A 21,080-nucleotide genomic window follows, 5' to 3' on the forward strand; every position below is an offset into this window, starting at 1 on the left:
TCAAACCTTTTGGAAAATTAGGGGTATATCTTCTCTAAGCATATTAAGATTTTTGCTGGTGGAATGGATGGATAAGAACAATTTGTTCTAGAAGCCATGAATGTGACTGAAGCAACTTTTATAGAATGCTTGGAGCTTGGTCAGACATTAAAGATAGCCAGGTCATCCAATGCATCCCAAACCATTGCCACTCATCTTGACTTTTGACTTGCCACTGGACTTCAATGACTCAGAAAGATAGAATGAGGCTAATGAAATGTACAACTCCATCTTTACTTAAATGCAATTCACACACAAGTCAAGACATCACCCATTATGTCATTGGTCATTTTCAAAAACAAAAGACAAAGAATAACTATAGTAATGTTTATGTATATACATGCATGGTTAAACCCATTCAATTTATAGATAGGAAAATAAAGAAAGCTGGAGAGTTAAATCTCATATCACAGTGCTAGACAAGCTAAAACCTGATCTCAGATTTCCTGATTCAGTTCAAAACTTTTCCAATTGCTCTATGTTAAACATGGTTGTGAAAATAAGATACTACATTTGCTTGGTAGGAAGTATAGGAGTAAAGGAAAGCTAAGGAATAGGACATATACAATATTGATTTATTTGGTTTTTGTTCATGTAATAATTAAGGAGTAAATTGTTATAAAAATAGAAATTGGGTTGAACATAAACATTCAATTTCTTGATGTTATTTTTGATTCTTAATATCATTAATTGGCATGTTATATTAGTTTTTGTATATGTATATAAGCTAGGGAAAATGTCTAGATCAAAAATTATTTGAACCTTCTCAGAAAGGGTTGATATGATCACATTTTAAAGACATTTTTAATTTTTTTTATATTTATTTTCTGTAGAATGTATGTTGCATAAGCAAAGCTTATGTCTTTTGTGTATCATATCAGTTTTTCCTTCCCCCTCCTTTCCTTGGATCCCCCTTTTCTTTTTCCCATTATAATTGATCCAGTGGCAATGTAAAAACAAACAAAAAAAATATTTAAAGGCCAATGATACAGAATAGCCTGAAATAAGAAAGTACTATTTGATTATGCCTTTTATGATGGCATTTTTTAAAAATTATGGTTTTCATTTAGATGACCAAGTATTGTAACTGAAGATAATATTTTAGGTTGTCTCTTGGATGATTAAAATGTGATCCTGATCATTTTGTGAAGTAAGAAACTTTTCTATCTTCTCAGTCTCATGCTAGTCAAATCATTTAGCCTGGCTATGGCTTACCTCCATTATTGGAGTTATCCAAGATACATGTAATAAAAAATCTATTTTAGTCTAGGCCATTTATATTCATAGTTCAATATACTTATTATGAAACCAGTGTTTTGAATAGCATTAAGGAGAATGAAGGCAGTTGCATGATGCATGCTGATTTAAAGAAAGCCAGACTTTAGCTCACGACATTTGTTAATTGTGGGCTTTAGTCTCAACTATCATAATTTTTAGAAATATAAAAAATGGATTTGAGAATGTGCCCAGGCCAAATTGCCATTGCTGTCATCTTTGAAAATGTTCCCTTGTGTTTTTCTTTTTGAAGGAGTGTATGTATTTCTCTAAATTATATTGCTTTGACCAAGCATTATCTGAGAGATTCCTGTTTTTTTTTTTTTTTTTTTACTCTTCCTTTTTCTTGAAGGGGTGAAAAAGCTATATACATTTTCAGTATTTGGAGATAATAAATCACCAAATAATCTCTTCAGCACAAGCATTCTTATCTATAATCGGTAATACATTGTAATAGAGGAGAGAGTAGTAGATCAGTGAAAGTGGCTTTTGTCATATTAATTTTAGCTTTTATAATCAAGAAAGGTATACATGTCCAATTGGTCCTTGTCACCATTTCCACATTGCCTTTATAGTATAATTATTAGATGTCACAATCATTGAATCAATTTTCTGCATTCTCTTTCTAAATTAAGCCTTCTTTTTAATTGGTTGATAGCATAAGAGGCCAACATGTGCTATTGAGAATATGTCTCCACCAAGGAATAATCTCAAGGTAACTGTTATTAACCAAAGGGTGGGAAGTTGGGTCATTTTCCAGTATTCTTTATATACCATAACCATTCTATTCACATTTCCATAAATACCCACTTCATTTAGTGCTTCACCACTCCACTCTTTTTAATCCTCTTCCATCACCATCCTTGATAAGAACCTTTGAAGGAGATTATCACACAACTCTTCTTAGGTGTTCTCAATAGCTGAGTGGAAAATTTTCTCTTATTTGTACCTCCTCCTTTGTTGTTATTCTACACTATGCCTCCAAGTCACCAGAACAATGAGTCAGTGTGTTCTTGGCCTAGGATAGCAGTCAGTAAATTCCATCTCCTATACCCCACAACTTTTCATTTTTCAGTAGAAAGAGAAAATAACATGGACAGGTTGTGATTATATTTCCTTTTCCCTGAAACCTATCCACAAGGCTTTGACACATAAATAAACACTTAATAATTTTTTTTTCATTTAGCTATTCATCATTCTAATTTCTCAGGTCTTCCTATTTTTCATTAACTTTGAATATTCATTCAAGTGAAACTCTTGTCTTTATATCTGATATTTTAATTATTATTTTGGTGACTTTTTCTCAATCTCATCTTGATTTATCTATAATATTTGAAATTGTTACCTCATTTTTGTTTATCCTGGACACTCCTCTTCCTCCTAACATTTCTCTTTTTCTTTCTCCTTTTTCTCCTCTTCCTCTTCCTCCTCCTCCCCTTTCTTTTCTTCTTCTTCCTTCTCCTCTACTTCCTCTTACTTCTCTTTTCCTTCTCCTTCATTTTCATCATCATGCTTTTATTCTCTTTCTCCTTCTTCCTAGTCTTCCTTCTCTATGGTTGACTATTCTATCTCATTTTCCATTTCTGGATCTTCACTTTTGAATGCCATCACTTACACCAAGGATTGTCCAGGCCATTTGCCCTCATTGTATATTATGTAGCTTTTGTAGCCAACTTCATTACGTTTCATGGATTTGACTATCATTGTGCTAATCCCTCCTCTGAACCTCAATTTTGCATTAACTTCCTATTAGACATATCCAACTTGATGTCCTCTACATTTCTCAAATTCAACATGACCAAAATGGAATTATTTATCCTTCCTCTAAAACCTATCTCTCTATGAACTATTTAAATTAAACTGATGACTCTTTTGTCCTTATATTCAACCATATTTACAACCTTGATGTTACCCTTGATTTCTATTTTTATTTGACCCCATATATTGGATCAATTTCGAATCTTGTTTCTACCTCTTCCTACTATTGGCTTTCCAATAATTTCCATAAAAATTATCTCTACATTAACTTGCTTTCCTGTCTAGTCCTTTCTATGGCTACCCCAGTGATTTTCTTTAAGAAAGAAAGATTATGCCACTTCTGTAATCCATAAGCTCATATGGAACTCGATTGATTGTAGACTTGAATATTGTAACATTTTAATGATTTCTGTATTTGTAAGTTTCATAGTTATTTCATAGTAAGTTTCATTATTATTATATTATTAAAGCACATGAATATAATTATTAAATAGATAAATATTGGAAATATATGCTGACATACCATTATGTATAATAAGGAAAAAGAATAAAATTCTTCCATCTCCCTAAATGTATATGCACATGGTTCAGAATATTTTGGGACAGTTTATTCTTTTTTCACAAATAAAGAATGTGGCTAATTATATTCATTGGAAAGAAAAATAGACTATTTAAAAGTTTATTGAGATATATTTTGAGTGAACTTATAGGGAAGTATAAAACATGGTCAATATCAAATGAAAGGATAAAATATAATGTTAGGAAAAAAATTATTCTCCTGGTAGTGTTATAGTATTACAGCTTCTTGTAGATGTCACATTTTCGAAGGAGATACAAATCAGTTCTGTCATCTTGTGAAGTTTATGAAGTGATAAGGATGATTGGGTGTTTTAAATCATCTTATATAAAATTAAATTGGGATTACTTTATATGTTAAAGAGTAAACTTGAGGAATGAGATAATAGCTATCTTCATATATTTGAAAGATAATGCCTATTATAGTATCTAGGCACATAGTAGGCAATTAAGAAATTCTAATTAATTGACCAACTGACTCTAAAAAAGTGATTTGATTCATTCTGGTCAAATTTTGAGGCCAGACTGATTGATTCATATAGGTATAGAGAAGCAAGTTTCAGACTGGATCAAGATGAACTATATAATTAAGAAAGATGGTTACATTAGAAATGTTATTTTAAGATACTGAGTTCCCTGAAGCAAAGGCCCATTTTTAAATTCCTTTTTTTTTATTATTGTATTCTAGGAAACATAGAATATCACTGTCTTTGAAGATTTAAAGTTTCACTTTGTGGAATGAATCAGGTTTAGATTAGATATAGCATATTTTTAACAAAGAACTTTTTAGGACTCTTATGAAATATTGTCAAGGAAATATGTAATTCATATGTAGATCATGCAGGGATTATGAAAGCTAACCAAAGGTCAGTCCATTTGTTTTGTTGTAATCCATGAAATGCCATGATATAAAAACTGAAATGTCATGTCATGAAGAAAGAAATAGTAAACCACTCTAATATCTTTGACAAGAAAACTCTATAGACAATATGGTCCATGGGGCCCCAAAGAGTTGGACATAGCAACTAAACAAATGTCATGTTAAAGATTACAAAATGTTTTATACATAATATCTCACTTATGCCTCATAACAATCTGCATGGTAATGCTTTGTAGATATTATTTTCACATTTTAAAAAGAAGCAAACTGATATTAATGTTTAATAATTTACCCAAGATCACAAAGCTAATATTAGATGTTAAATGTAAGACAGCCTTCCTAAATATATTCCACTATTCTATTTTCTATGTAAGGTTGCTTTTGGAAGTAGAGAAAAAACCCCAATATGTTAGGAGCAGAATTTCCATAAGGAAATCTATATGAGTCATGAATAATTGTAGGATATGTCAGGTTGAGGATCTGTATTATTGAAAGAAGCATCTATATCATGAAGAACATATCTATTGAAGTATATCCAGAATCTAAATTAGAGTCCTTTTATTTATTTTAAAGAAAAATGATAGCAGCCCCTTTTTTGAACATGGAAAAAGTGATGAATGCTTTGGAGAATTTCTTGGATCTTTTTTCTAGAAAATTTTAGTGCTATTCCAATATGAAGTATGTGTGTATACTTATGTGTGTTTACATGCACTAGTTCCTTTAGTATATAAATTGACTTCTCAAGTTCAAGAGCTTTTTTTGTTTTATTTTTTTTCCCAGTTCAAGAATGTATATTTTGAGATCCCTTTCCTCATTTTTTTGTTCTATTATTCTGGGTCTTCATGGTCCATTTCACAGACTCACCAAATCTGCTATTCAAAAGAAGTTAGAAATCTTATAATGAATATTTAAAGCTTATCATTATTGATTTGGAACTCCTATATCACGTCCCCAGCAATTGCTTATCTTACCTCTCCTTTATGGACTTCAATGGAAGGTAAATGCCTACTCTCATTCCACTTATTTTGCCTTCCATATATTAATACTATGAAACAAAATATAATAAGAGTAATCTCTCTCCCTTATGCTTGAAGATTGCTATCATATCTCATAGATCTCTTCTCCACAGAAAATATCACCATTCCCTTCTATATGTTTTCCCTTGTAGGAATTATCCCCCCTCACTACCATAAAAGCAGTAGGACAGTAAGGAAGTATGTCACTAGGAAATACAGAGCTTCTTACATCATGTTTTCTAATTCTCTTGCCACCCTTTTCACTTTTTTCGTAGATATAGCACTACTTTCTGTGTCTTTCCTAGAATATAAGGCCAATTTAGCAGAATGATAATCTTCATTAATCAGTCTTCATTAATCTGGTTATGGTGCCTCTGAATCCAGTCTGGGATATATATGTTCATCCTGTTAGTCTATTTATTTTCATATTGCATTCCTCTAAAATCTTCAAATACTTTTCACAGAAATATAAGTTTAGGCATGTCTACCTCATCATATATTTGGGAAATTGTTTTTCTTTATCTTTTATCTCTATTAAATGTATTCTTTTGATTCATCCTCTCATTGTAGCTTTGTGATATTTTTGAATCCTTTATCTGGCTTCCAGTTTGTTTGCTGGGCTTTCTAGCTTCATATCACCTATACATTTAACAAGAATACCTTCTCTAGAATCAAATACCTTTTTAAGGCATCACTGGAAATATATAATTCCAAAAGATGAAGAGAAGATAACTGGAGCTCTCTATTTCCTAGTGACATACTTCCTTACTGTCCTACTGCTTTTATGGTGGTGAGGGGGGATAATTCCTACAAGGGAAAAACTATGTGTAGGAAAAAATAATTTAGTGTAATATAATCTGATGGGGGAAAGAAATAAAGTCTAGAAGTTATACTTTTAAAACTTGAATAATTAAAAGGAAAAAATAGTTATTAAATAGACCACATGGCCACTTGAGTCTTTGTTTTGAAATTTTAGAGTACTATCATTGGAACTTTGACCTTTTAAATATAACTTTAGTTCTATAAGAATAACATAAAAATTTACTGTGAAGAAAGATGGTTTAATCTATCTTTAGCTCATATTAGACTTGAGTTTAGATGAGGAGTAAATAAAGTGCTGTTCAAAATCATATCCTACTTTATTACATATAGTTTCTTGTAATGAAAATTTGTTGTTAAATATTTTGAATATTCCCTGATGCTCTGCTAAGCACATGACAATGTTTTGTTTCTTTTCCTTTTCTGTCTTTTTCTATTTTAGTTTTTCTTATTTTAGATTTAGTTTTAATTAAATATTTTTAAAAGATCATATCTACTGAAGAAAAATTTTTATTATAAAGCAGTTCTGTGTTCAAATTAATAAGTGAACATAATGAAATTAAAACTGATTACTTCCTATAATTATATATTTATCAAATCACTTCCGTATCATATGTATGCATCTATATATGGACACAACCCATATAAAAGAATGATTTTTTTTATTATACCGAATATTATTTTAATTGATAATTTATGAAAAGTAACATGAACACATCAAGTGCAACACTTTAATTAACTGCCTTACGATGGATCCATATTCAGATTTCTTCTCTCCTAAGACTAGATGTTAAGCAGAAGACTTGAGGCTCTAGCCACTGTAATTTTATTTGAAGAGCTTGCCTAACAGATGTTATCTCTCTGCTTTCTACTATATTTTAAATACTTGCATTTTTCAGTATTCATTAAACCAATCTTTCCTTCATGTCCCTAATAACAGAAGCATCTGTTTCTTCTTGTTCAATCAAAGCAACTACCTCAAGAGTCCTACTTTTAAAATAATACCATTAAGAAAAAAAGTCTGGATAGAATATGCTTCATTAACATTCCAAATTTGCATATTTAAACAAGTTTTACTAACAATTATAAGTGAAGGAAATATGAGAAAAAATATTCTAAAAGCAAGTAATTTCATTGAAATTCCTTGAAATTTCCTTGAAAGATAAAACCCAGAGTGAGGGGGAGAAAGACATTATTATAGTAAGACTTCAAAGACATTGATGGTAGTTTTTTTTTATCATAGAAATCATTAATTTTTATCTATAACTTATGCTTCACTGTATTCTGCTATTTTGAATAGTGCAAAAGAGGACTTTTAAATCCAATTCAAATAATTTATGTGAGTAGAAAACAAAACTATGAAATATGACAACAGTACAATAACAGTTTTTTAATAATTACAATCAGTTTTGTAACCAAAATGAATGTTTTTTACCTTGAGAATATCACCTAGTAGAGGACATATCCATCCATATTGCCATGTCTCAAAAATATTTTGCAATTCCTCTTAAATAATTGTTCCCCAGAGCTTGTATCATACTTTTTTGTACATCTTTAAGGGAGACAAAATTCTGGTTCTGAAAGTTAGCATGAATTTTTTTTAGATAATCTAGTCATTCAGAACCAAGAAAAATGAAAAGATAAGTGAACAAGCTGGGTGATATTAGTTTCCATATGAAGAGACTACAAATCAATGAGATTGAACTGCTTAAATGCCTGAAATAATGGAACTGGTAATATCTGACCACCCACTACTCACCACCTTCCCTAACTCAGGTCTCACAAGAGAATTCCTAAGTCTATACGAATTCTGAGATTTCTTTATCAATTATCTTCACTATCATTATCTATCCAGAATAGATGATTCAACTGTACCTTTTTGGAGCTTCCTTCCATAACTCAGCCTCTAGAAATAATACCCTCTGAATTTCCTTTCTATTAAATGTGACATCTTCTATTGGACAAGTTGGTTTGTTGCAGCATGCTCTTACTGAGGTGATCAAAGTAGGGAGAAATTCATCCCTTACCTTTGTTCAGCACTTCTAGAAAATGTTTGTAAAAACTACAGGTAGTTATTGATGCCTTACAAAGTGCCATACTATTCAAAGACTAGGACTGGAATCTTTAGTTAAGTTTTCCAAAATTCATCATGAAGTTGACTGTACATGTAGTTGGTATACATAAATTAAAGTTGATGCACGGATTCAAATTCACAGTATTCAAAGTTAAAATTATATAAAATATAATAATAGGTTCTAGCCCAATGGAAATATTTTATATGAATTATAATAATGGGACCACTTAAGGTGAATCAGTATTAGCACTAATAGGGACGATCTAGACATACTTCATTTCTCCTAAATGAGTAACAATAATACTCATACTTTAATACCTTAATTTTTCATTTTAACCTATCCCTACCTTTCTATAATTTTACAGAGTGAAGAGTAAATCAACTAATCAGAGTCCCTGGATCTATTCTATCCCCTACATACAGTGGTCAGTAGTGACTCAATAGATATTACATGTTATGTACCATAAACTGGGATACGGAGACATAGCCAGAACTGTACCTTAGGAAAACTCGCTTGTTTAATGAACAGTGGATTGAACTGAGGATAAATTGAAGGCAGGCCTTTGCAATAATCCAAAAGTTAGTTGATAAAGTCTGACACCATCCCTTTTCTTTAAGGGAGACTCATTTATCTTTAAGGTTTCTCGTTATATCTGCTTCTTAGTCTTCTTATCCCTAAAAATTTTTCTAATTCCTCCACTAATCCAGGTACTTTTGTCAGATAACAGTGGTTTATGTGTTTTATCTTTCTCTATCCCACTCTCAAACTCATTTAAACATTAAGATTCTTTGAATTTCTCATGCTACCTGGAATAATTCCACATAAGACATTCATTTCATTTTGAATTTTTACTGAATGAATGCACAAGATACCTTTTTGTCAAGTGCTGCCTCAGATATAGGGTATATGATTCTGGGCAAATCACTTAAACTCTCAGTGACTCATGTGACACTATAAATTTCAGAACAATTATGATCTACATTGATGGGGAAATTGCCTCACTGGTTGTTCCCAGTTTAGGAGAATCATATCCAGACCAGAAAAGCCTCCATCTCTTTCTGACATAGGTAAAGTCATTTATTTTGAATGGAAAAAAAATTAAGATTTCTCCCTCACATAAGTCACAGCTCTCACTGTCTAATTATTGAACCTCTCACCTATGATCACAGAATTTTAGAGTTGGACCAAAAAAAAGAAATCATCTCCCTCATTTGATAATGAGAATCAAATCAATACCTATAGTGATTTGCTATGGGTAATATAGAAAGTTAATTGCAAATGTTGAAATCTAAACCAAGTTTTTTGACTCTGAGCCAACTGCTACCTACAATATACTAAGTTGCTTGGCTCCAGAGGTGGTCTCTTCTTGGCTATTGTGAGCTATGGTCTTGTAAGCCTTCCTCCAAGAAGATCCAGGCAGCACAGTAGTCGGATAATAGGATCTGGAGTCAGGAAGATATAAAACCAAATTAAACTTTAGAGACTTAAAAGCTGTGACTGTGGTCAACTCAGTTAATTTCTCTCAGCTTCAATTTCTTCATCTGAAAAATGAGAATTATAGTACCAGCTACTTCATTGGATTGTTGTAGGGATCAAATAGTGTTATTTATGTTACATGATTTACAAATTTTATAATATTAGATTAGTGAAGATGATTGAATGAAAGATAAAGTCAATTTTTCTTATGAATACTATTCATTTGCTCTTAAAAAAAAAAAACTAAATTACTTAATGATCTCTGAATCTTCTTTTTTCCTTCCTCCCTTAGTGTTGATGCACTATATATAGATATTGAATGCAGTACATATGTTTCCCCTTCTTTTCTACCTTCAAGAATCTTTCTCTTCCTTTAAGTTGCAGCTTATCTAATTATAGATTCAGAGACAGAAAAGACCTCAAAAGTCATCTAGTCCAGCTCCTTGATTTTATGTATGAGGAAACTGAGGCATCCATAGATAAAGTGACTGGCCAAAGGTCACATTGATAAAAAGATAGTTCTTCTAACTCCTGACTGACTCTGAATTTAGACTTGTTCCTTTGTACTACAAGTACAATTTCATTCTATACTTTGCAAGTTTGGGTAGTTCAGTGGTTACCTTTCTAAGTAGATTTTCCTGATCACCTGCTCACACACCTCAGTTCAAAGTGTTTGTTTGCTCTTCCTTTGGATTTCCCTAGAGCACTCTGGCTGAATAGTTCCCTCTTGTATTGATATTTGACCATATTAAGCCACAAACTCCAAGAGAAGGCTCCATTTTATCTCTGTTTGCCCCAGGTTATAAAACAGTATTTTTCATATAATAGAGGCCAAATAAATGTTTAGTGAATTAGGAAAAGAAGGTAAGCAGTATCCCATCGCAGCAGACAGGAACAAATATACATTTCCTCAACATCAGGTCTCACTGCTACGTTTTTGTATGAGGGAGCTGATAAAGAGCATGTTCTTACTATGCAGTTCTAGGCACAGTTTTAGGCAGCAAAGATACAAAAAAGAAAAAGGAAAAAAAAGGGAGTACAAGTAATATATCAAGAGAATCTTTCAACCCTTTATTAGACCAAAAGTGAGCTTAGGAGTCCTGGCTGACTCTGCACACTATTTTCTGTTAAGACTGGCTCCAGGAAGAAGGAGGAGGAAAAATTAGTACTTCAAGTAGAAAAGATAATTGCTGTTTTCTTTCTGGTCATGATTGTACTCTTGATTATTTATGACATATAAAAGATCTTTTGAGATTTTAGATGGCTCTATCTTCCTTTCCTGAACAAATGCATTATTATATTTTATACACATAAAGAATATAGAATTGATCTACACTGGTGGTTTTAAGTGAAGCTATTCTCAAAAACCAAGCAAACCCCATTGAAGATTCTAGAACTCACTCACCAAAATCTTCCAAATTTCATTTATGCTGTGTTTTGTATGGATTTTATGTTAAATTTACACTTTTCTTTTGTAAAGTAGCTCAGAGTGATTAATCTTTACAGCATCTTTCAAGGACTAATCTACTCTGCTGGCCCCATGCAACAGATGGCTGGAGAAATGATCCAGAGAATTACTGCTTAAGCAGTGGAGACAGAGACACTATAGCTCCTGCTGCCTGGAAAATGTTCCCCCCACCCTTTCTGGATGAGATACTCAGTTTTTCTCTCCTTACCTCATGTAGGCACAGAGGGAAAGTAGCTCCTTGTATGCTCTGGGTTTGTTTTCACCATGCAAAAAGCCTAATGATTCAGAAAATGAGCCCTTTAATCTGGGAGAACTACTAGCCCAAAATTTAGCAATCCATCTTATTTATTTACTCTCTTTCCTTCCCTTCCTTTCATCCTCTCTGTTTCTTCTCTTTCTCTTTCTCTCTTTTCATTCAGCATTATTTATTAAATTGCTATTCTTTTCTATGCACAATTATAGACAGTGAAGATACAAAGGCAAAATAAGTAAATAAAGAAGAACAAAAAATATTCCTTATCATATAACTTACATAACATTTTGAAGCAGGAATTTGTTAGTTACATGATCTTGGGCAACACATTTAACCCCTCTGTGATTCATTTTTCTTCATTTATAAAATGAAATTAAACTATTTGATCCAAGACTAAAATGCCATGATATCTCATTACATTGTGAGATAGAAATCTGAAGGATATTCGTTTTTGGTTTTTTTTTGTTTGTTTGTTTGTTTTGCCCCTAGTAACTCTTCAAGATTATAAATTGTAGAATTGCTGATCTGTATTCTTTGAGGGAGTTTTTATATATAATTTATCCTATATCAGTGGAATCAAAGATTGAGATCTCTCTGCCTCCTCTTCCCCCAAAAATTCAATAATAGAAAACAATTCATACTTCTATAATACTTTCAAGTCATTCCTCTGACACATATTGGCTATGTAATCTTCAGCAAATCCCTCAGTTTTTTAGAGTTGTAGGAAAATTCTTAACATGATTGTACCTTTCAAGGAGAAAAAATGTTTACTTTCACAGGTAGAAGGATTATCCTCAATCAAGAATCAATCAGTCAGCAAATATTTATGTCAGATACTATGCTTAAGTGCTGATGACACAATAAAAGTAAAAGGGCAGTTCTGGCTCTCAAGGAGAGAAATATTTATGAAGGAGACAAAACAGCTTTTTTGGAAAAAGTTATATACAGGATAATTTGGAAGTGACCAACATATAGAAGTCATTAGAATTATTGGAGATCAGGAAAAACTTCTGGTATATGTTGATCCCTCCTCAACCCCACCTCATTGAGAAGACACATATAAAGTTATGCAAAACATGTCCATAAAAGTCATGTTGTGAAAGGAAAGATAGATTTTACCCCACAAAACTAAAACCCTCTTAAGTTTAAAAAAGTATGCTTCAATCTATATTCAGACTCAATAAGTTCTATCTCTTAAGTATGGATAGCATTTTTAAATCATAAGTAAGTAACTCAGAATAGTCATGAATCATTGTATATGTTGCGAATAACAAAATCATTCACAGATGATCATCCCACACTATTGCTGTTACTTTGTACATTATACATTTCACTTTACATGAACTCATGGAAGTCTTTCCAGATTTTCCTGAGAGTATCCTGCTCATCATTTCTTATAGCACAATAATATTCCATCCTAGTCACATACCAAAATTTATTCAGTCATTCACTATTTGATGGCTGTTCCCTCAATTTCCAATTCTTTGTCCTGAGGGGGGAAAACTGCTATAAATATTTTGTACATTTATATATTTTTAAAAAATCATTTCTAGAATATATGCTTGGTAGTGTTGTTAAGTCCAAGGATATACATTTTTTTTCATCATGGGGCATAGTTCTAAATTATTCCAGAGGATGATTAAATCAGTTCCCAATTCTACCAACAATGCATTTTTCTCATATTCCCTCCAACATTTGTCTTTTTCCTTTTCTGGACTATTAGCTATTCTAATAGGGATGAAGTAATTCTTCAGATTTGTTTTGTTTTTCATTTCTCTAATCAAGACTTTTTTCATATGGCTGTATATACTTTGATTACTTCATCTGAAAACTGTTCATATCTTTTGATCATTTATCAATTGGAGAAAGGCTTTTATTTTTAATAAGTACACTTTCTTATATGTTCGAGAAATGTAGCCCTTATCGGAAAAAAAAAAAAAAAACCTTGTTTCAGAATTCTTTTCTCAATTACTATTGATAATCCTCCTCAAAAGTGTTTTGCCTCTAACTTCTATCACCCTCTTATTTTCATATCCCTCTTCCCTTTCCTGAAGGATGACATAGATTTCTAAACACAATTGAATGTATATGTTATTTCCTCTTGGAGCCAATTCTTATGAGATTTAGATTCACTCACTCCCCATGTCTATCCTTTTTCCTTTCCACTAGAAAAGCTTTTTCTTGCCTCTTTTTTGGCAAATAATTTACACCATTCCACCTCTCCCTTTCCAACCCTCCCCATAAATCCCTCACTCATCCCTTAATTTTATTTTTATTATACTTTAATATTCATGTCATACCTATGTCCTCTATCCACACTTCAAACTGTGTGAATAATGGACAACTTGTTATGGGTTACAAGTATCATTCTCTTATGTAGAAATATAAATTACTAAGTCACTTATAATTTTCCTTTTTTGATTACCACCATAAGCTTCTCGAGTTCATTTTTTCTTTTAATTCAGCTCTGGTATTTCTGTCACAAATGCTTGAAAGTTCTCTATTTCATTGAATATCCAAATTTTCTCCTGAAGTTTTATACTCAGTCTTTCTGAATAGGTAACTCTTTTTTTTAATGTAGCTAGCTCCTTTGCTCTAAAATGTCATACTCCAAGACATCATATCCTTTAATGTAGAAGCTGCTAAATCTTGTGTTTTCCTGACTGTAGCTCAACTGTACTTGAATTGTTACTTTCTGGATGCTTGCAATATTTTTTCCTTGACCTGGAAGTTCCAGAATTTGGCTTTCATATTTCTGGTAGTTTTTTTTAGGACATGATTGGTAGCTTCTTTCATTTCAATTTTACCCTCTGGCTGTAGAATATTAGAACAGTTTTCTTTGTTAATTTCTTGAAAATGGGGCAGCTAGGTGGTACAGTGGATTGAGCACAAGCGCTGAAATCAGGAGGATCTGAGTTCAAATCTGCCCTCAGATACTTACTACTTCCTAGCTATGTGACCCTGGCCAAGTCACTTAACCCCAATTGCCTCAGAGGGAAAAAAGATAATTTCTTGAAAAATGATATCCAGGCTTTTTTTTTTTATTGTGGCTTTCAGGTAGTCCAATAATTTTTAAATAATCTCTTCTGGATCTATTTTCCAGGTCAGTTGTTTTTCCATTGAGATGATTCACGCTGTTTTCTTTCTTTCTTTTTTTTTCATTCTATTGGGTTTTTTCCCCCTTGTTTCGTGACTTTTCATAAAGTTATTAGCTTCCATTTGCTCAATTCTAATTTTTAAGGAAATGATTTATCATACCTCCTCATAAATTTGGGATTAATGGTTACAGACTTTTCATTCCAAATCAATACTTTTAGGTCAAGTGATCTTGGACAATTCAAAAATCCCTCCTGACCCTCAGTTTTGGCAACTGTAAAATGGAAGTATTACTTTTTTCAATCTTTTTTTTCCTTTTCTTTATATGCCCTGTGCTTAGCAGAAACAATGGGGAAAGATGGAGGAGTAAGCAACAAACCACTGTAACTATCCAATATTCATCTACACAAAACTACAAAATATCACCCCAAAACAAATCCTGGAGCAGAAGAATCAGCAAAAAAGAGAAGATGGAACAATGTTTTAGCTGAAGAAATTTGGGGATATGGCAAAAAAAAGAAATAGTTTCAATTTAGTAAAAGGGGAACACAGTCCAAAAAAGGAACCATCCCAGCAATCCAACAACAAGCTCCATTTCAACAAACCAGTGGAGGTGGAGCAGGCAATAACACCAGGACTCCTCATGTACCTCAGTACAGCAAGGGAAACAAAAGACTATGGCTCAGAGAAGTCCCATGTTCTTCAACGTAACTCTGGGCAAATAAGCAACCTCCAGCAACCAGACCTCCACTGCTTCATCATAGCTCAAGCAAATGACAACCCTATGATTGCCTAAGCAAACCCCCTTAAGTCACCAGTGGGAAAGGTGGCACATCACATGCTTCAGCATAGCACTTGGTAAATGGGCAACCTCAAGAGTCCAGATCTCAGTGTTTTTTGATGTAGTCCCAGGGAAAAACAGAAACACTACACTGCCCTCAGCATACACTAGACCCAACACTAAGAGCCAGACTTAGCATCAGGTAAGCTGTCAGATTCCAATATCCTGTAGTAGTGCCAGCTTCTTCCTGCCACACTACTTCAGCTCAGTACAAGACGTGATGGTTTCCTATGGGCCTCAGGGCAACACCAATGCCGTTCCAAATAAATAGTCAGAGCATGCATTCCTTGACACAAAAAAGACTAAGTGCCCCATCCACTCTGGTGTCAAGCCTCAAATTTAAAAGAAAGGTACAAGGCAAAAAAAAAGATGAAAAAACAACAATAAAAAAAGAATTTTTGTCCATAGAAAGATATTTTGTCTACAAGGAAGACCCAGACACAAATTTAAAAGAGGGCAGCTATGCCAGAACATCTATGGACAAAACCCCAAGAATAAAAATCCCAAGTAATCTCAAGTCCAGAAATATTCAGAGAATTTTAAAAATGACCTTAAAAACATATAAGTAGGAGAAGAAAAATGGGGGAAAAATAAGAGGAATGCAAAAGAATTATGAAAAACTCAACAGTTTGAAAAAAGAAAATCTTTGCTTAAAACTTAGAATTGGTCAAATGGAAAAGGAAATAAATCCTTAAGAATTAGAATTGTGCAAGTGGAAGCTAATGATTTTAGGAAGTGTCAAAAGAAGGAAAATAAAAGAAAATGTAAAATACCTCATTGAAAAAAAAACTGTCTTGGCAAATAGATCCATGAGAAGTAATGTCAAAAATCATTGGACTACCTGAAAGTCATAATCAAAAGGAGGAACTGGACAGCATATTTTAAAAACTTATAAAAGAAAATTTCCCTGATACCCTGGAATCAGAGAGCAAAATGGGCATTGGAAGAATTCCTTGATCACTTCAAAAAAAATGCCAAAATAAAAACCCCAAAGAACATTATAGTCAAATTTCAGCACTATCACATAAGGCAAAATACTACAAGTGGCTAGAAAGTAAATATATATAAAATATTAGGGAGCTGTAATGAGGATCATACAGGAATTAACAGCTTCAACTTTAAAATTGAAAGTCATGAAATACAATATTCTGTAAAGCAAAAGAACTAGAAATACAACCAAGAAACATTAATCTGGTGAAATTAAACATAATAGATCAAGGGAAAAAAACAAAAGATTTAAAGCTTTCATAAAAAGATCAGAAATGAAAAAAAAAAAATCTCCAACATAAAGATACAAGAGAAACCTAAAAAATAATAATAATAAAAAAAAAGAAAACAAAGAGATTCAGTGAAGTGAAAGTGTTTACTTACATCTTTGCATAGGAAGATGATACATGTAATTCTTAAAAACTGTACCACTAGTTATATAACCAGAAAGAATATACATAGGCAAAGTGTACAATATAAGGTGAATTTGACAGAATAATTAAAAATAATTAAAGGATGAAAAAGAGGAATACATTGGGTGCAGAAGGAAGGAATATGTAGAATGTAATAAATTGTTTCACATGAAGAAATACTAAAAAAAAAAAAAAAAACCTGTTGATGGAAAGGAAGATAGATAAGTGGGTAATGGGCATTGCTTGAAGCTTCCTCTCATCACTATTGGCTCAAAAAGGAAATAATACACAAAAATAGTTGAATATAGAAATTTGTCTTGCCCAGCAAGAAAATGGAGCAGTGACTTAAGTAAAGGTGGGGTGCAGTAGAACAGAGAGGAGAGAGAGCAGATCAGGGAAGGTGGTAGTCAGAAAAAAAGCACAATTTAGGGAAAGGGTGAAAGGAGAGGGGGGATTAACAGGAGAAAAATAGGATGTAGGGAAATTCATGGTTAAGAATCATAACTTTGAATGTGTGTGTAATGAACTCTCATAAAATGGAATAGATTTCAGAGTGGATCAAAAAACAGAATCCTACAATATGTTGTTTACAAGAAACACTTGAAAAATGAGACATAAAGTAAAGTGGAGGGACTGGAGCATATCCTACAGAATCTATCATTCTTCAGCAAAAAAATTAATGACAAAAATGAGAGGTAATGATCCCGATCTCAGAACAAGTAAAAGCAAAAATAGACCCAGTTAAAAGACAAATTAAAACAATTTGGATTTTGCTTTTAAAAAAAGTAAAATAGATGATGAAGTAATATCAGTATTAAATATATATACATTAAGTGTTGTAGCATCCAGTTTCTTAACTTCTGTTAAGCAAGTTACAAGAAGAAACAGGCAGCTCAAGACACAGAAGTAAATGACCATAGCAACCTGATATCTGATAAACCTAAAGAGTAGAATAAAACCTCACTATTTGACAAAGAATTCTGTGAAAACTGGAAAACAAAAGGGTATGAATTTATCATCTCACACCAAACTCTGATATCATGTATTAAGGTAGGATCAAAATGGGTACATGGTTTTGACATAAAGGGTGACACCAAAATCACATTAGAAGAGCAATGAATAGTCTACCTTTTAGATCAATGAAGAAGGGAAGAGTTCATGAGTAAATGAGAGAAAGCTTTACAAAATACAAAATAGATAATTTTGATTATATTGAATTAAAAATTTAAAAAAATAAAAATTGCATAAACAAAGTCAAAGCAACCAAGATCAGAAGGAAAACAGAAATATGGGAAAATATGTTTATAGTAAGAGTCTCTGATAAAACTCCATTTCTTAAATGATAAGAGAAGCGAGTCAAATGTTTAAGGCTACATTGATGAATGGTTAAAGGATATGAATGGAAATTTTTGGAAGAAGAAATCAAAAGTATTTATAGGCATATGAAAAATGCTCTAAATCGCACTTGATTACATAAATGTAAATTAAAAAAGAAAAACTATGAGGTACCACTTCATACCTATCAGATTGGCTAATGTTACAAAAATAGGAAATAATAAATTTTGAAGAGGAGTTGCAAGTAATTTGGAACTATGACCAAAGGGTGGGGAAAAAACTATATATACTATTTAATCCAGAAATAGCTTTACTGCATCTGTATCCTGAAGAGATAAGGACTTACTTGTTGAAATATATATATATATATATATATATATATATATATATATATATATATATATATATATATCTTTTCATAGTGGCCAAATATTGGAAATTGAGAAGATGTCCCTCAATTGCAAAATAACTAAACAACTGTAATATGTGAATGTGATGGAGTAGTGCAATAAAAAAATGATGAATAGGCAGATTTAGGGAACAAAAAATCATGAAAGACTTGTATGAACTGATACAGAGCCATAAAAGCATTGTACACAGTGTTGTGATATGATAGATTATGAATGACTCAGCTCTTCAACAAAGTGATTCAAGACAAGTGCAAAAGACTCACAAAAGAAAATACTATCCATACTGACTGACTCTAAATACATATTGAAGCAGATTTATTTTCACTTACTTTATTTTCATTCATTTTTTTCTTTTCTTTCTTTTTTCAAAATTGTAATTAATATGGAAATATGTTTTACATGATAGCACATCCATAACCTATATTAAATTGCTTCCCTCCCTTCCTCCCTCCCTCCCTCCCTCCCTCTTTTGCTCCCTCCCTCACTCTCTCCCTAGCTCTTTCCCTTGCTCCCTCCCTCGCTCCCTCCCTCATTCACTCCCTCCCTCTCTCTTTTCTTTCTCCCTCACTCCCTCCCTTGCTTTCTCCCTCTCTCTCCCTCCTTCTCTCTCCCTCCCTCCCTCCCTCTCTCTCTCTCTCTCTCTCCTCTCTCTTCGTCTCCACAATTATTATTTTGGAATTTAAAAATCTTGTAAAAATAAATGCTAACAATTTTCTTGACATGTAATTGTGGAGGGATTAAAACAAACTACACTTTTTTCCCCCTTGAGGAAACTGGGGTTAAGTGACTTGCTCAGGGTCACACAGCTGAGAAGTGTTAAGTGTCTGAGACCAGATTTGAACTCAGGTCCTTCTGAATTCAGGGCTGGTACTCTATCCACTGCACCACCTAGCTGCCCCAAAAACTACATATTAAAAAACTAATGATGAACAGGATGTCAGAAAAATGTGGAAAGCTTATATGAAGTAATACAATGTGAAGCAAAACCAAGTGAACACTGTATACAATGACAACAATATGGTAAGACTATCAATTGTGAATGACTTATTCTCAATAATTCAGTGACCCAAGGGAATTCCAAAGGACTTATGATGAAAATGCCATCCACAACCAAAGAAAGAATTAATACACTTCAATGCAAATCAAAGCATACTTTTTCTTTTTTGTTTTTCCCTTTTTGAACTAGGTCTTTCTAGTTTTTAAAAAAATCTTAAATTTTAAGTATTGATACGATCTCTTTTTAAAATTTACTATTATTATTTTGTACTTTGTAATACTCAAGAAATGGAAACAAAATATGAAGTGCATATCTATAAGAAAGCTTAAAATCTGATACTGTATTTTATTTTTAAAGAAATATATACTTTAAATAACAACTGTGGAAGTATTTTCTTAAGAAAATATCGTAAAATATAAATTTTCTTTTTCTTTTCTTTTTTGCTGCTAGGTTCTGGGCTAAATGATGGACAATGGCATGAAGTTCGTTTCCTAGCTAAGGAAAATTTTGCTGTTCTAACCATTGATGGTGATGAAGCATCAGCGGTTCGAACTAACAGTCCTCTTCAAGTTAAAACAGGAGAGAAGTATTACTTTGGAGGTAAAAAAAAAATTTGGCTTGATTTTTTATCTAATTATTTAACCTATTGTCAAATGCAACATTTCATGGGATCATCAAGAATTCATTGATTGGTATTTCATCATATGCAATCTATTGACTATATGGTAATAAGGAACATAGTTTTTTTTTTCTAAAATTTTATAGAGATGAAATAGTTTAATCATTTTAAAAGTCCTATATTCTTTAATAGTGGGGCTATTTTGAGATTTCTCATACTAATTTTAAAAAGGCATTGTAGGTCATTCTGGACAGAATACAATTTTGCTATCCTAAACTTGTTAAGCACTTTAAGTCTTCTATGGCTTTCCAATCAATAATGAGTTATTTGTTGTACCTTAAGGGTCCTGGTCTTAATGCTGGATTTACCTCATCCCAAATTATATAAAGACTATTTCTCTAGAGCCTGATTCTGGCATATTTTCCATTTTTTGAAATTCTTTAAGCACTTGTATTATACCTAAGGAAATCTTTCATTTGATTGTTGCAACTACAAAACTTGGACTATTCAATATCTCTTACACTCTTCATCACAAAATTTTGGCCTTAACCATGGAAAATCAAGAAAACATATCATTGTATACATGTTAGCCAAAACATCTATTTTCTGCTTAAATGGAGAAATAAGAATTTCTATTTCTATCATGGCTGTTACTTTATTACCATGTGAAAATAGTCAAACTGGCATGATTCTACTCATGTCATGTTATACTTCTGCAAGTGTTGTGAATGAAACAAAGTAAAATCA

At 32.3% G+C, this 21,080-nt stretch overlaps 1 protein-coding gene across 1 annotated transcript in view; it reads left to right on the top strand.

Moving 5' to 3' along the window:
* Nucleotides 1-21,080, top strand: part of CNTNAP2 (contactin associated protein 2) — a 2,632,466-nt gene that overhangs the window by 1,335,575 nt on the left and 1,275,811 nt on the right. Inside the window, exon 9 of the mRNA XM_031941247.1 lies at nt 20,165-20,314. Coding sequence (XP_031797107.1) covers nt 20,165-20,314 — 150 coding nt within the window. The remainder of the gene's footprint in view (nt 1-20,164; nt 20,315-21,080) is intronic.

This window comes from Sarcophilus harrisii, chromosome 5 (genome assembly GCF_902635505.1).
Source record: "Sarcophilus harrisii chromosome 5, mSarHar1.11, whole genome shotgun sequence".
NCBI classification, from domain to species: domain Eukaryota; kingdom Metazoa; phylum Chordata; class Mammalia; order Dasyuromorphia; family Dasyuridae; genus Sarcophilus; species Sarcophilus harrisii.